General features: G+C 41.2%; 1 protein-coding gene across 2 annotated transcripts in view; it reads left to right on the top strand.

The window, feature by feature from the left end:
- Nucleotides 1-13,306, top strand: part of PGM5 (phosphoglucomutase 5) — a 90,894-nt gene that overhangs the window by 56,165 nt on the left and 21,423 nt on the right. For both annotated transcript variants that reach the window (XM_040539904.1, XM_040539903.1), the window contains 3 exons: nucleotides 646-761; nucleotides 10,694-10,829; nucleotides 11,738-11,921. In XM_040539904.1, coding sequence (XP_040395838.1) covers nucleotides 646-761; nucleotides 10,694-10,829; nucleotides 11,738-11,921 — 436 coding nt within the window. The remainder of the gene's footprint in view (nucleotides 1-645; nucleotides 762-10,693; nucleotides 10,830-11,737; nucleotides 11,922-13,306) is intronic.

The following is a 13,306-nucleotide window of genomic DNA, read 5'->3' as shown; positions in this document are numbered from 1 at the left end:
TCAACTGAAGAAGTTGCCAGCAGGTCAAGGAGGTGATCCCCCCCGCTCTGCTCAGCCCTGGTGAGGCCACACCTGGAATATTGTGTCCAGTTCTGGGCTCCCCCGTAAAAGAGGGACATGGAGCTACTGGAGTGAGTTCAGAGGGCTACAAAGATGATTAGGGAACTGGAGCACCGGTCATATGAGGACAGGCTGAGAGAGCTGTGCCTGTTTAGCCTGGAAAAGAGAAGAATGAGGGGAGACCTCATCAATGTGTGTAAATATCTGAGGGGAGGGTGTCAAGAGGATGGAGCCAGTTTCTTTTCAGTTGTGCCCAGCAACAGGACGAGAGGCAATGGGCACAGACTGAAGCACAGGAGGTTCCGGCTGAATATGAGAGGGCACTTCTTTATTGTAAGGGTGACAGAGCACTGGCACAGGCTGCCCAGAGAGGTTGTAGAGTCTCCTTCTCTGGAGATATTCAAAACCCACCTCGATGCTATACTGCGCAATGTGCTCTGGGTGATCCTGCTTGGCAGCGGGGTTGAACCAGATCGTCTTCAGAGGTCCATTCCAATCTAAACCATTCTGTGATACTGTGATCTCAAGCCATATATATATAAAAACACAGTTTTACTTGTTGGTGTTTTATTCTGTCTTCTGTAGAGTGGCAAAAGTAATGAAGGTTCCTGTGTATGAAACACCAACAGGATGGAGATATTTTTCCAATCTCATGGATTCCGGACGTTGTTCACTCTGTGGGGAGGAAAGCTTTGGCACTGGTAAGTAATACATAATCACAGATTTCCACAGACTTTTAATGACAATATTTTTTCAAAGTTAAACAAGTCAAAGCCAAAAAAAATCATCAAATTAACTTGATCTTGTGCTTGAACAGAGGACTGTCAGTTGGTTGTATCTTGAACATCTTCTTGCAATCTCTGTTGTTCATATACTTTTGGAGTAAAAAAAATGTGAAAGATGGACATTGTGAAACCATAGGCAATCCTATCACTGCCCAGACAGCTTTCAGAGATGTCTGCCACTCTCTTCTGACTTGGACATTATGCAGAAGGATCTCACTGGTCACACTATAATAGTATTTTTCACAGACTGCAACAGCCTTTTGAGGAATGTTGCCTGCATACACATGGTTCTTGTGGACTTGTGGATGAGTCTACAAAGCATGAAGACTGGTATGTCTAATGACATGTCTAGTCAAACCTGTTCCAAACATCCCATGTTTAGAACATCACAATTACTGGACAGTCAGATAAAGATAAAATCATCGCTAGAATAAATTCAGCTGCATGTCAGCACCTATTTTCACTAAGTATTTGTCCCTCATCTGTCCCAAGACCAGTCAACAACAGAGTGCAGAACTAAAGACAAATCTGAGCAGTCCTCAAGAATTCAGTACTGATGCTATTCAGTCAGAGCAAACCAGAAGAGACTTTACTCTGTAAATCTACACGAACATAGTTTTGGATTATGAGAGAAACCAAATAAATTTTACAGTGTTTGGTTTTCCTTTTCCAGATTCTGCCACATAAATTATTTCTACTTTTTTTTTTTTAGTAGTGTTATGTTATAAATGTTTTTGAATAATCATATATCAGAATTACTTGACCTATTTCCTGGCTAATTTATTCTGTATTTTGATGCGAGTTCCATGGAGTTTGATTTTTTGGTGTGTAATTCATTGCCTACAGCTTTTCACAGAAAGTTATGTATCATGCAGTGAAGTTTGGTTTACAAATTTCATGTTGCTTTCTCTAGTATTTAGTATTAGTTGAGGTTAGAGCAGAATGCTGCTTGTTTAAAAATGAAGACTTCTTTAAGCCGTACACATGCCACTTTATACAGCAGCCTGTCATATACTTTCCTGTAAGTATCTGGATTATGATGGAAAAAACAAAAATATGTTAGATTTCTTTGGGTGCCTGTCTGTAGGAAGTAAAAGAAATTAAATGAATGATGAATGTGTATTTTGCTTTCTGTTCTGAATGTGAATGACTGTCCAAAGATAGGAAACCTAGTTGCCTTGCCTTAGCTGCTGTGAGGAGCAGAGATTTGTGTTGCCTTGGGTGTATCTTTTGAATGGATATTTTTAATGGTCTTTTGCAGGGTCATTGAGTGACAGTTCTAGTTTGGAGAGAAGGGTGTTTCTAGAAGTAGGAAGGTCTTGTTCTTTTCAGAATGTACTGTCTTTTGCTGCCATATGCTTTTAGACCACATCTCCATTTGCCCATGAGAGGTCTTTAATGGGCATCTTTCACCTTTTACTGTGCTTTGACGCTTTTTCACCAGGCCAGTTCTGTACCCCTTCTCTCTAAATATTAAAGTCCCTCTTGCATATCTGAAGACAGATATTATCATGAAAGTTGGGTGCCTCTTGAGACATCAATAGGACCTCAGTAGCACCCAAATTATTTTGGGAAAAAACAAAAACAGAAACAAAGCCAACCTACTTTCATTGTCATGCTGAAGGAAGAGAAATGTGGATTGTGACTGGAAGGACTAGGAATTGTGACCTGTAGGAGTTTGGTGGTGAGCTCCCGTACAGGTACTGAAGTATGTCTGCACACCCTAGCCAGCTAAGTGTATCATGTCTTACTGCATGCAGTTTTGTCTGCAGAGGTAATGCAAAGCAAGCAGTAGTAGCCTGTACGGGCCATATGCCATGACAAACCGCTACTTCAGGCCTGTTTCTGGTTGGGAAGTAAGGCACCTAGACCAGCTTCATCTGGTGGTGTTGATTATGATTCTTGTAGATGTTTCCTTTCTCAGGAAGAAGAGAGGAATCTTTGCTTGCTTAATAGTGACTGGCTTCAAAGGACAATTGTCAGGAAAAATTTATGGTTCAGTGTGGTGGTTTTACTCAGGTGGGAAGCTGAGCTCCACCACATGCTCTCTCTCACTGCCCCTCCTCAAAAGGAAAGGGGAAGAAAATACAATGCAAAGGGCGCAGGGGCTGAGATAAGGACGGGGAGATCGCTCAACAATTATCATGATGGGCGAAACAGTCTCAGCATAGGGAGATTAGAGAAATTTATTGCCTATTACTAATAATCTAGAGAAGTGGGAAACAAAGGAAAGAAACCAAAAACACCTTCCCCCATCCACCCTCTTCTACCTCCTCCCCCAGAGTGGAGCAGGGGGATGAGGAATCGGGGCTGCGGTCAGTCCCTGACGCTTTGTCCCTGCCGCTCCCTCATGGTCCCTCTCTGCCCCTGCTCCACATGGGGTCCCTCTCACGGGATGCCATCCTTCCCGAACTGAGCCTGAGGGAGCTGCCTACAGGCAGCAGCTCTCCAAGAACTGCTCCCACATGGCTCCATACCACGGGGTCCATCCCCCAGGAGCAAACTGCTCCAGCACGGGTCCCCCACGGGCGGCAGCTCCCCTCAGACCCCCTGCTCCTGCGAGGGCTCCTCTCCACGGGCTGTAGCTCCGGCCCAGGGCCTGCTCCTGTGGGGGCTCTCCATGGGCCGCAGCCTCCTCCAGGCCACATCCACCTGCTCCATGGGGGGCTCCTCCAGGGGCTGCAGCGTGGAGATCTGCTCCATGTGGGACCCATGGGCTGCAGGGGGACAGTCTGCTCTGCCTCTCCACAGGCTGCAAGGGAACTGCTGCTGCATGCCTGGAGCACCTCCTGCCTTCCTTCTGCATTGACCTTGGTGTCTGCTGGGCTGGTTCTCACTCCACACTCCCAGCTTCTGTTCCCCAGAAGTTTTTTCTTCCTTTCTTAAATATGCTCTCACAGAGGTGCAAACAACATCGCTTATTGGCCTCGCTCTTGCCAGTGGTGGGGCCCTTATCTTAACATGGGGCAGCTTCTTGATTCTTCTCTCAGAAAACACCCCTGTGGCCCCCCGCTACCAAAACCTTGCCACGTAAACCCACTACATGCAGTTATGAAAAAGACCAAACACCAAATTTCCCTGGCACCTTGAAAAGGTATGACCTATATCCATGTTCAGGTCTTCCTAAGTAGGTTCTCCCAAGCGTTGGTGGACTTCAAGCCTGCAGACCACTTTTATAGAAATCAAAAGAAGTGGTTTCAGGGCTTGATCTACTGAAACGCTAAGGGCATTATGCTTTGTTTTGGCCTAACTTCTTTATTACCGAGAGTAGCAGATGCTTATTGGGGTTGGGAAACAGGGGCAGGTGTCTAACAGAGGTAAAGGGCTTTTGAGTTTTGCCTGTTCTTCAAGGTGGGCAACATAATTACAATTCCTCTCTCTCCTTGCCCTTGACTTTTTTTGCTTCACTAGGATCTTGCTGTAGGGCACTAAAACAATTGTATTTTGTACAATAGCCTCTCTTCTAATTTTGAAGCTTGCATCTCCTGACCTCACACCAGTCTCTATATTCCTAGCACTCTCTGTGTTCCTGTCTGAATCTGTTTTCTCCTATCCTGTCATTAATTCTTCACATTTCTAATAAATTCTGTGTCTTGTGAGTTTTAAGATTCCTTGACCAAAACATTGCTGGCCAGCACGGAGAGCTGCTCTACAGCAGCACTTAACCTGTGCATCTCAGTCCATTCTGCTCAGATGGGCTTCCTAGTACCTGCAGCACTTCATTGGAAGTGTTGGAAGGCCTTCCATTTTTGACAATTCCATCTAAATGATGGTATAAATTATCAGGATTGAAGCCCATGGGCATTCAGACAACTTGGAGCACTGGATCAGTGTGTAGGTAGTTGCTGTGTAAATGGATTGTGACAGTGCCTGCAGGGCAATTACAGTGATGTCTAAAGTTTGTTTTTCTCCCTGCCTCAGTTTTCTTATCATCTTTCAGTTCAGTGCAGCTGTCTCAAAATATCTCATATGCCAGGAGGTTTATTTGTAAAACACAGGCTGGTCTGTAGATGACCAACACGTTAGCGATGTGAGCTGTTTTTAGCAATAAATATTTACCTTATTGCGAACCTTTTGGTAATGTCCTAAGCTGCATGACCTTCACAAGTTTCTGCCACTATTGGGCATTTGAATCAATTTTACATCTTTCCCCTCCATTGTAGCTATTTAGGGAACTGAAACTTAGTACTTTTTTAGCTTTCAGTGTGGGATTTTTCAAGAAATGTGCCATACAGCACATTACACCACAGAGTGGTAGCATTGTTGTTCTGTGCAAGAGAATGGAGTTTTACAGATCCATGTTCTATTGTCAAACTAACTGAACAGCATTGGAGACTGATTGGTTGTGTACCCAGGTAATCCAGCCCAGCTGGAATTTCCAAACAATACAGAGCCCTAGTTTTATAATATAAGGGATTTTGCACTGGCAAGTAAATAAAAGCAAAATTTCTGCTATAAAAGGAAAAAAGATTTTGAAAACATCCCATATGGCTGTGTTTCCCAGACTTGTTTTTTGGCAGCTGATCTTGGAGCTCAACCAATGCTTTAAAAACTTCTTCCATTTTTGTAGCAGTGTGGGGAGCTTGTCAGATGAGGTTAGTAGCTTTCTGGTTCTGTGACTAATGCCCAGGACACAGTTCAGAGAAGGGCGTCAGCAGCAGCAATTAGTTTCTACATTTCATCAGCAAACTATTAATCAGGATTAGGAGAGCTGTGTGGTTGATTTATCTTTCTGCAATTTAAGCCTCTTCAGTAATTGCTGCATCTTTCATAAACTTGCATGTTTCATCTCCAAATTTCCAGATGCCATTAACATCAGCTGTCTTCTCCTGCAAGATTATGTGGAAGAAGAACTAGTGGAGAATATAAAGATGGTCTGGTGCTGAAAATAATGAAAGCCTTTAAAAACCCATATGGTGGTATCTATTACAGTAACACAAATCTGAAATAATCCTGTTAACTTGAGTAAAAGAACAGATCAGAATGTCCCTAAATCTCCATTTGCCTAAAATATCACCAGGATTCAGATTCCTGAATGATAAATTTGTAAGACTAAATTTGTAAGAACTGCGTGCAAACAAAAATGTTGTACTGTGAGTTTGTGTATTTGCTTCAATCTCATTTTTGCTTTAAAATTGTATTTACAGAATACAATACACTAGACAGAGTTAGCTAGTTTAGGGAAAAGCAAATGTATTGTCTTCATGCATATGACCCTCAGGGCTCACTCTCTCAATCAAAATTGCAAGTCATTTCAGATAAAGAACAAATGAGACATATAAAAGCTTGCATGCCCAACAGCTTTACAGCATCAGAAAAATCATAATATGAACATATTTTGTATGATCTTACTTTGTTTCTCAGGTTACTGACTCTCAAGTCTTTACTTCAGTTTAAGCCTGTCTAAGCTGAGTACTTATTTCTGAATGGGAACATGCTCTGACAGTTTTTCCCAGATTGTTTACTCTGAGTCTGGCCTTAGCAATTGACTGTTACAGTAGTAAAAAAAACCTTTTGCTACTATTATATGGAGAAATACGTGACAAATTAACTCAAAAATAAGTTGTGAAAGTACTTGTTCTTATAATTTTCCTTACCAATGTCAAAATAAATATAATGGGATAATTGGAAAAATACTTACAGCTCCTTACAGGGCCTGGAATTCATTAATGTGTTGGTTTTTCAATAAAACGTATAGCTCAGAATTATCCTGAGATTGATAAATTCCCTCAGCAAGACAGGACAGCTGTTAGTATTGTAATTTCAGGAATACATAGTTGTGTGGCATCTTGATCACTTTGTACAGACCAGCTCTGCCTCTGCAAATCCACAAGAGATACTGGGTATATAAACGAAATACTTATCTAAGCTGAGGCAGAACTAGCTTCCTCCCTAATCTTTCTAACATGTTCTAACAAGTTGAGAGGTAGGAATAAAAGAGGAAGAAAACCAAAGACATCTACAAACAAAGGTGCAGCAGGTGAAAACCAGAGTTGTCTGAGTTGTGGTAGTGAATTTTAATCTGCTAAAAGAAATAAAGGCAATACATTCACACATAGGTGCAAATAGTAACTCAACTGATGGATATACTGGTACAATAAAAGAGGTGGAATAAAAGAATTCTGAGAAATCCCAGTTGCCAATTTTCCTTCTAGTAAGAATAATGAACTGAGACATTTCTCGGGCACACAGGATTATTGTTGCTCTATCCACATTAGGCTAGCATTTTTAATCAGTGATTTTTAATTCTGGAACTGTTGTGTGGTTTCCAGGTTTCTCCATCGAGACTTTTGCCTCTGGATTGCTTTTGTTCAATGCTTTCTCTTTCCAGAGAAACATCAGTCTGTCTGTTGTCCTGAAGGACACACAAGGACACAGTACATGCCAAAGCTGCTAAATGGATCAGAAGGATGATACATGTGTACACTCATCCTTCGTCGTAGAGATTTATAAGCTTAAGCCATGCCAGAACAAGGCTTGGAGCATGACAGAGACCCTTCCAAAAATTCTTCTCTCTATGTTTCATTGGACCATTTTGGTTCAATGAAACATGCTCAAACTGTTTGTTAAATCAAAATGCATCTCTTCTTTGGCGTTTAGTTCAGACCTTTGCACAGAAGTCTTGATATATTGATCATTTTGCTGACTGCATAATCTATTTTTCACTACATGATCTTGTAGTCTTGTAGTCTGCAGGGCATTATACAATAGGAGAATAAATGATTGCTTACATTAGAACAAATTGTCCAGGTGTTTGGCTCAATACCATGTCTCCACTTGTTGCTAGTATCTGTGGAGATACGTAAGCAATTTAAGTTACTGGTAATATCAGCAATAGAGATGACTTTTTAGGCAAAATTGACTTTTCCTGTGCTAAGGATGAATGACTAAAAGAAGAGCAAGGAAGGTTAAGAAGGAAAGGAACAGCCATGGTGGGGCAGGCTCACAGTTACCAGGGCCATGCCCAGCTTCTCAGGGCTCCCCGGCCCTGTTCAGGGCCTAGGACCCCATATCAGCCCCTGCCCCAGCAACACCACAGTTGGGCTCCAGCTCCCCACGCTGCAGTCCTGCCCAGACATGGGCCCTGCCAAGCTGCTTCTGGTCCCCATGGAGCCCCCAGACCCTGTGGTGACCCGACAACTGGTGACATGACAAGGAATGCAGACAATGGGGGGAAGTGACAGCTCTCTTCCAGATCTCCCTTTTGGGATCTCCCTTAGTGGCAGAAACCTGCACTGGCAGCATTATCGGGGACAGACTCTTGGCTAAAGTAAAACTGATCATAACCATGCCATCTGCTTTGCGTATGAGCAAAGATGACTTTATTATCTGTAGGTCTTAATGTTGGTGTTTCTGTGGAAGGCATCCTTCAGCTGACCTAGCGTGTTATCATGACAAGGGAGTAGAAGAGCTGAGGACCTGATTATCTGAAGGGCTGACTTCCTGTGGAGGGACATTTGTTTTCCTTTTTTATCTGAAGCTATTTGCAAAGCTCTGAGAGCTCATAAATAACCCTGCCCTTTTTCTTCTGATTAGTCGGCACTCCATGCTTTGATAGCGCCCGGAGGCTCTGAACCAGGGAACACAGTAAGCTCTTGCTGTTTTTATAGCAGCTGCTAGAGGACTAGCCGATTGCTCTAGGCATTGTATTAGGAGACTGTTCTTGTTGCAGAGAGCTCACAGGCTACAGACCAAGGCAGATAAAAAGAGGAGAAAAGAAGTATTTTCAGTATCGTGACAGCTACTTTGCAAACATGAAGGAACATTACTGTCTGTCTCAGTTTTTAAATCCATCTGTGCTATTCAATGTCCCTGTTTTCTGTGTTACCACACTCACAGACACAAGCATAATCTTCATGTAGTTAACTTTGTGGCCATTTTTTTTCTTTTTTTTTTTTTTTTTGTTAGATTCGGGGGGCTGAGGGTCTACACCCCAGGGGTGAATGAAAGCAAATGAGCCTAAGTGGCAGGCAGAGCTGTGGCAAGCCCAGAATGGTGGGCTCTTAGCAAATTCGTATGAATAGCCTCTGTTAGCCTGACTGCTGCTGTCTCTCAAGAAGAGGGACTGCAAGTTGAAGGCAGCAGCAGTGACTGGAAGATAGATGTCAAGAGTGAAGCTCAGGAATCACGGTGGCTCCATGCAGGTCTTACTGTTTTCCTTATATGTCTTTAATTTTCTCTTGACTTTTCACAGGATTAATAGCTTCAGTGTATCAATTTATATTATGGGATCCATGTTTGCTGCCAGTAGGAAAACACAGCCATTTTAACAAATGAGTGTACAGAACTTTCAGGCTATTCTGTAAAACTGAAAAGCAGTCTTGCAACAAGGTTTTTGTGTTTGATGAAGGAGGATACGTCATGCAGCAGGTTTTGAAACTAAACCTGTTTAGATTTCTCTGTGAAGGATTTTTGCTAAGTAATTTCAAGGGACATGGATAGTCCAACTGGTTGCCACTGATTTGTCAGTAATTGATGGAGGAAACAAAACTTGTGATTTAATGTATTTACTTTGTACCCAGGGTTTCTGTATTGTGTGACTAGATAAAAAATGATAACAGTACAGCTAACAAACTTCAGCCAAACCTAGCATTATTATGCTAGAGTAATGGCCACAGATTTAACCTGTCTAGTCAAGCTTTTTGAGTTCATTAACTTAAGTCGTCATCTTCCACATCTACTGAGCATCAGGTGTCTGAGATCTTACTTTATATTAATTATCAGTAATGCATGCTTTGTTATGAAGTTTTGTAATCTGGATTAGGTACAGATTGCCTCAAAAATTTGCTTTAAATTATCCAAAAGTAGAGGGCACTAGCTGAAGTGGCCAAGACCTTTCCTATGAAATACTCCTTTGTTAGAAAACGCTGATTATTGCGCTGATTATTGAAACCTTTTGCATTCTCGTTTTAACAGGTAGAGTTTAGCTTCATAGAAATGTTTCTAGTCAAGGTATGAGATATGTTACGTGTCTATTGCGGAGCAGGCCATTATTCCAAGTTGGCATTTTGGTTTTGGACATGGGAAGTGCAAGTTCAAGTCCATGCTTGTTTGAATTCAGACAGTAGACTTGAACTTGTGCCTCCCGTGTCTCAGAGTATGTGCTAAATCCTTTGGGGGTAGTCCAAAATTGTTCTCAGTCTCCACTGTTGTATCAATTTCTGTCTTCATAAATAAAAAGCTAGGAAAGGAGTTAGGTCTGAGCATTCAAACAGTTTTATCACTGAGAGGTATAGAGAAATGCAGAAAGGAGAAAAAGTGTTATTTTCTACTTTTTTTTTTTTTTTTCCCCAGACTTATTTTGTCATGCTCATCATGATCCTTTTTTTTTTTTTTTCCTGATGGGAGGTCATGAACATTTTGGAAATCTTCATTTTTTATGAAATGGGAAAATTCTTTCTCCACAGCTTGATGATGAACGTCTGTGCAAATAAGGAGATGCAGTTGAACTTGACTCATATAACTCAGAACATTCTGCTTCATGGCCAAGAGTTTGCGTATCTGGCCCAGTTCTAGGAAAGGGTACTAGAGGTGTGAAAATACCCTGCATGGCTGTGAGCGGGAGCAATGATTAAAAATGTTTTACTGCTACTACTACTTTTATCCAAGTACTTGAGTATCTTTTTTATTTAACCTTAGAAGTACAGACTTTGTTGTATGTAAATGGATCACATTTTAAACATTAGTTCTGCTTGTCCGTCTGGGAGCTACCATAGTTGTGGAGATTACTACCTTACAGATTACTGTTAGGTGACGTACAAGTTGAATGAGACATTTGCCCAGCCTCCTTACCTTGTTTTCTGATATGCAGTGATAGCAAATAATGTGCTTTACATCTCTCTCCTTAGGGTCTGATCACCTTCGAGAGAAAGATGGACTATGGGCTGTGCTAGTCTGGCTTTCAATCCTAGCAGCTCGAAAGCAAAGTGTCGAGGAGATTGTCAGGGATCATTGGGCAAAATTTGGCCGGCACTACTACTGCAGGTGGGTGTTTGCTATGTCTGCACGATGAAAATCTGCCACAGATTGCCATTGTTCTGTATGCAGTTTTTTTTCTGTTGAGAAAGGAGAACTTAATTACTTACTGGAGGAGCAGTGTGTATATGTCCCTTACAGTGTATGGATAATTGATTTTTCTGACATCAAATGCTGAAATATTCGAATTACTTACATGTGGAATCCATGGGAGTAGTTTGCTACATGGTATTGAAAAAAATCAAAATCTCAGCACAATTTGCTCATGTATTTGTTTCTGTCTGTGCTTCCACTTGAAAATGTTTTTGTGAGAACTTGGACTGTTGTCCCAGAGAGGAGAACTCTTCCAAAGATCCAGATGTTTACTCATTTTTATTAAGGTCTTGGAAAGGCGAATTCTAACTGGTGTTTACGTGATACTTATTTTATCTTAGTCTCTGCCTCTTTTTTTTTTTTCAGAATATAGTTAATCCAGGGGAGTTAACATATCTGTAACATCTTCTGCCCACAGCTGTTCCTCAAAAATTTTAGCAAAATTTAATCTATTTCAGTTTCTTTTGAACACTGGGCTGATTGTGTCCTTAATTTCAGAAGGCTGTCTGTGTATTGATTATGTTTTCTGTGTTACTTTAGCGACCACGCATTTTCTAAATGGTTTCTTTTGCCTCAGAGTTAAGTGGCCAGTGTAGAACTGTGGTACACGCACATCATGGGCAGGTTGCACAGAACTGCATGCATGTGCTAGTTTGATTTGCAATGAAGTACTTCAACGGTCCACCTCTAATTTTTGAAGTAAGCAGTAAATTGCTAACTGTGCACATACTGAGCTTTTTTTTTTTTTTTTTTTTTTTTCTTTTTTTTTCCCTAAGCTGTTCAGGACTTACTTTTTACTTCTACTTTTCTTATATATATGAAAGGTTTGATTATGAAGCATTGGAGCCCAGAACAGCGTATTTCATAATGAGAGACCTCGAAGCTTTGATCACTGACAAATCATTCAGCCATCAGCAGTTTGCTGTGGGCAACAGTATCTACAGTGTGGAAAGAACAGACAGCTTTGAGTACATAGATCCTGTGGATGGCACTGTGACCAAAAGACAGGTATGGCCGTAGTGATGGAATAGCAAAGTTTTGGAGCTTTCAACATGTCTCTTAAAATGTTGTTTCTAGCATTCAGGTGACAAGCCTCACCATTTATTTATAGGATGGTGATTTCTTTGCTCTGATAGATACCATATTCCCTACTTAAGATTAGCTCAGACAGGATAAGATAATATACCTCTGGTTTAGCTTGCCCTTGCTGTGCATAGATGGAGGCCAGCTGTAGTGTCGCTGGGAATGTAGCAAGGCATTGAGTCCCTGTTGACAGCAATGCAAGTATAGTGAGGGTTCCCTTTCCTGAACAATGGAAAGTGTCCTGTAGAAAGACAGTCTTTGCTTTTTCTATTTTCTATCTGAAATCTATAATTTTTTTTAAAAAAAGGTCAAATTTTCTTGCTCTCAGTGTCACACAGTATTTGCATTATTAAGGCACATTATTCTCTTGTGGCCAACAGCATGCAGAAGACTTAAGTAGATTGTACCATATGCGGGCATGTTTGACTTCTCTAGCCAAAATGACTGCTTCTTTGGTCTTTCTGGGCTGACTGTAATCTGTAAGATTCCTTGGCTATCGAGTTTTGCAACTCAAACTGAACCTTCAGTGTTTCATGACGTACTAAAAACTAACGATGTACTGTTGCCTGGTTAAATGTTTATTAAAACATCTTGAATATGAACTGTGGCTCATATTTAAATGTGTTCTGACTTTATGCTGTTTATTTTTATTGTCCTAGTTTCTGTGGTTTGTAAATTACTTGACCTGACTGGACCCTTATAAATGATATTACAAGCCATTAAAGCTATTGTCATGCCATTCTGCTCAGCATCTTTATAGTTTCCATTCATCATTGCATTCAGATAATATAAGCAGCCCACCTGCCAGTGAGCTATTCTCTTTGCGCTTTTTGCTGCTGAAACAATACACGAGGATATTGTCATATCCAAGTCCACGGGAAAATTACGGGCACAGCAGGCTTGTGGCCCTTGTTCTTTTAAAAAAATAGCTAGTAAATGTTTAGCATATTTTTCTTTCCCTTACTTTGCATCCAAAGCCCTGTCCTAAATTGGAATGTAATTGCTAATCAAATCACAATGTAACACAAATAGAGAAGCATGACTTGGCATGTTTTTAGATGGACTCTGAGTCCATAAAACCAGAAAGCATATGTTTTCATAGGCAAAAGCACTCAGTTATTGAGAGTACAGTTCAACCAGATCATCTTCATACAAGGTTACATTTCTAGCTCTGTGTGTCTGCAGCCTTGGTGGGATTCTCCAAGCACAATAAAATAAGAAACGCCATTAATCTGTACAAATGAAACAACAGTTCCTGCTGCCATGTTCCTCAGGTAGCTTTCTCTTATGTAAATACAGATGCCTCATTG

The sequence above is a fragment of the Cygnus olor genome, chromosome Z, assembly GCF_009769625.2.
Source record: "Cygnus olor isolate bCygOlo1 chromosome Z, bCygOlo1.pri.v2, whole genome shotgun sequence".
Taxonomy (NCBI): domain Eukaryota; kingdom Metazoa; phylum Chordata; class Aves; order Anseriformes; family Anatidae; genus Cygnus; species Cygnus olor.
Note: the sequence above shows the minus strand (reverse complement) of the source record. Positions and strands in the feature narration are given on the sequence as shown.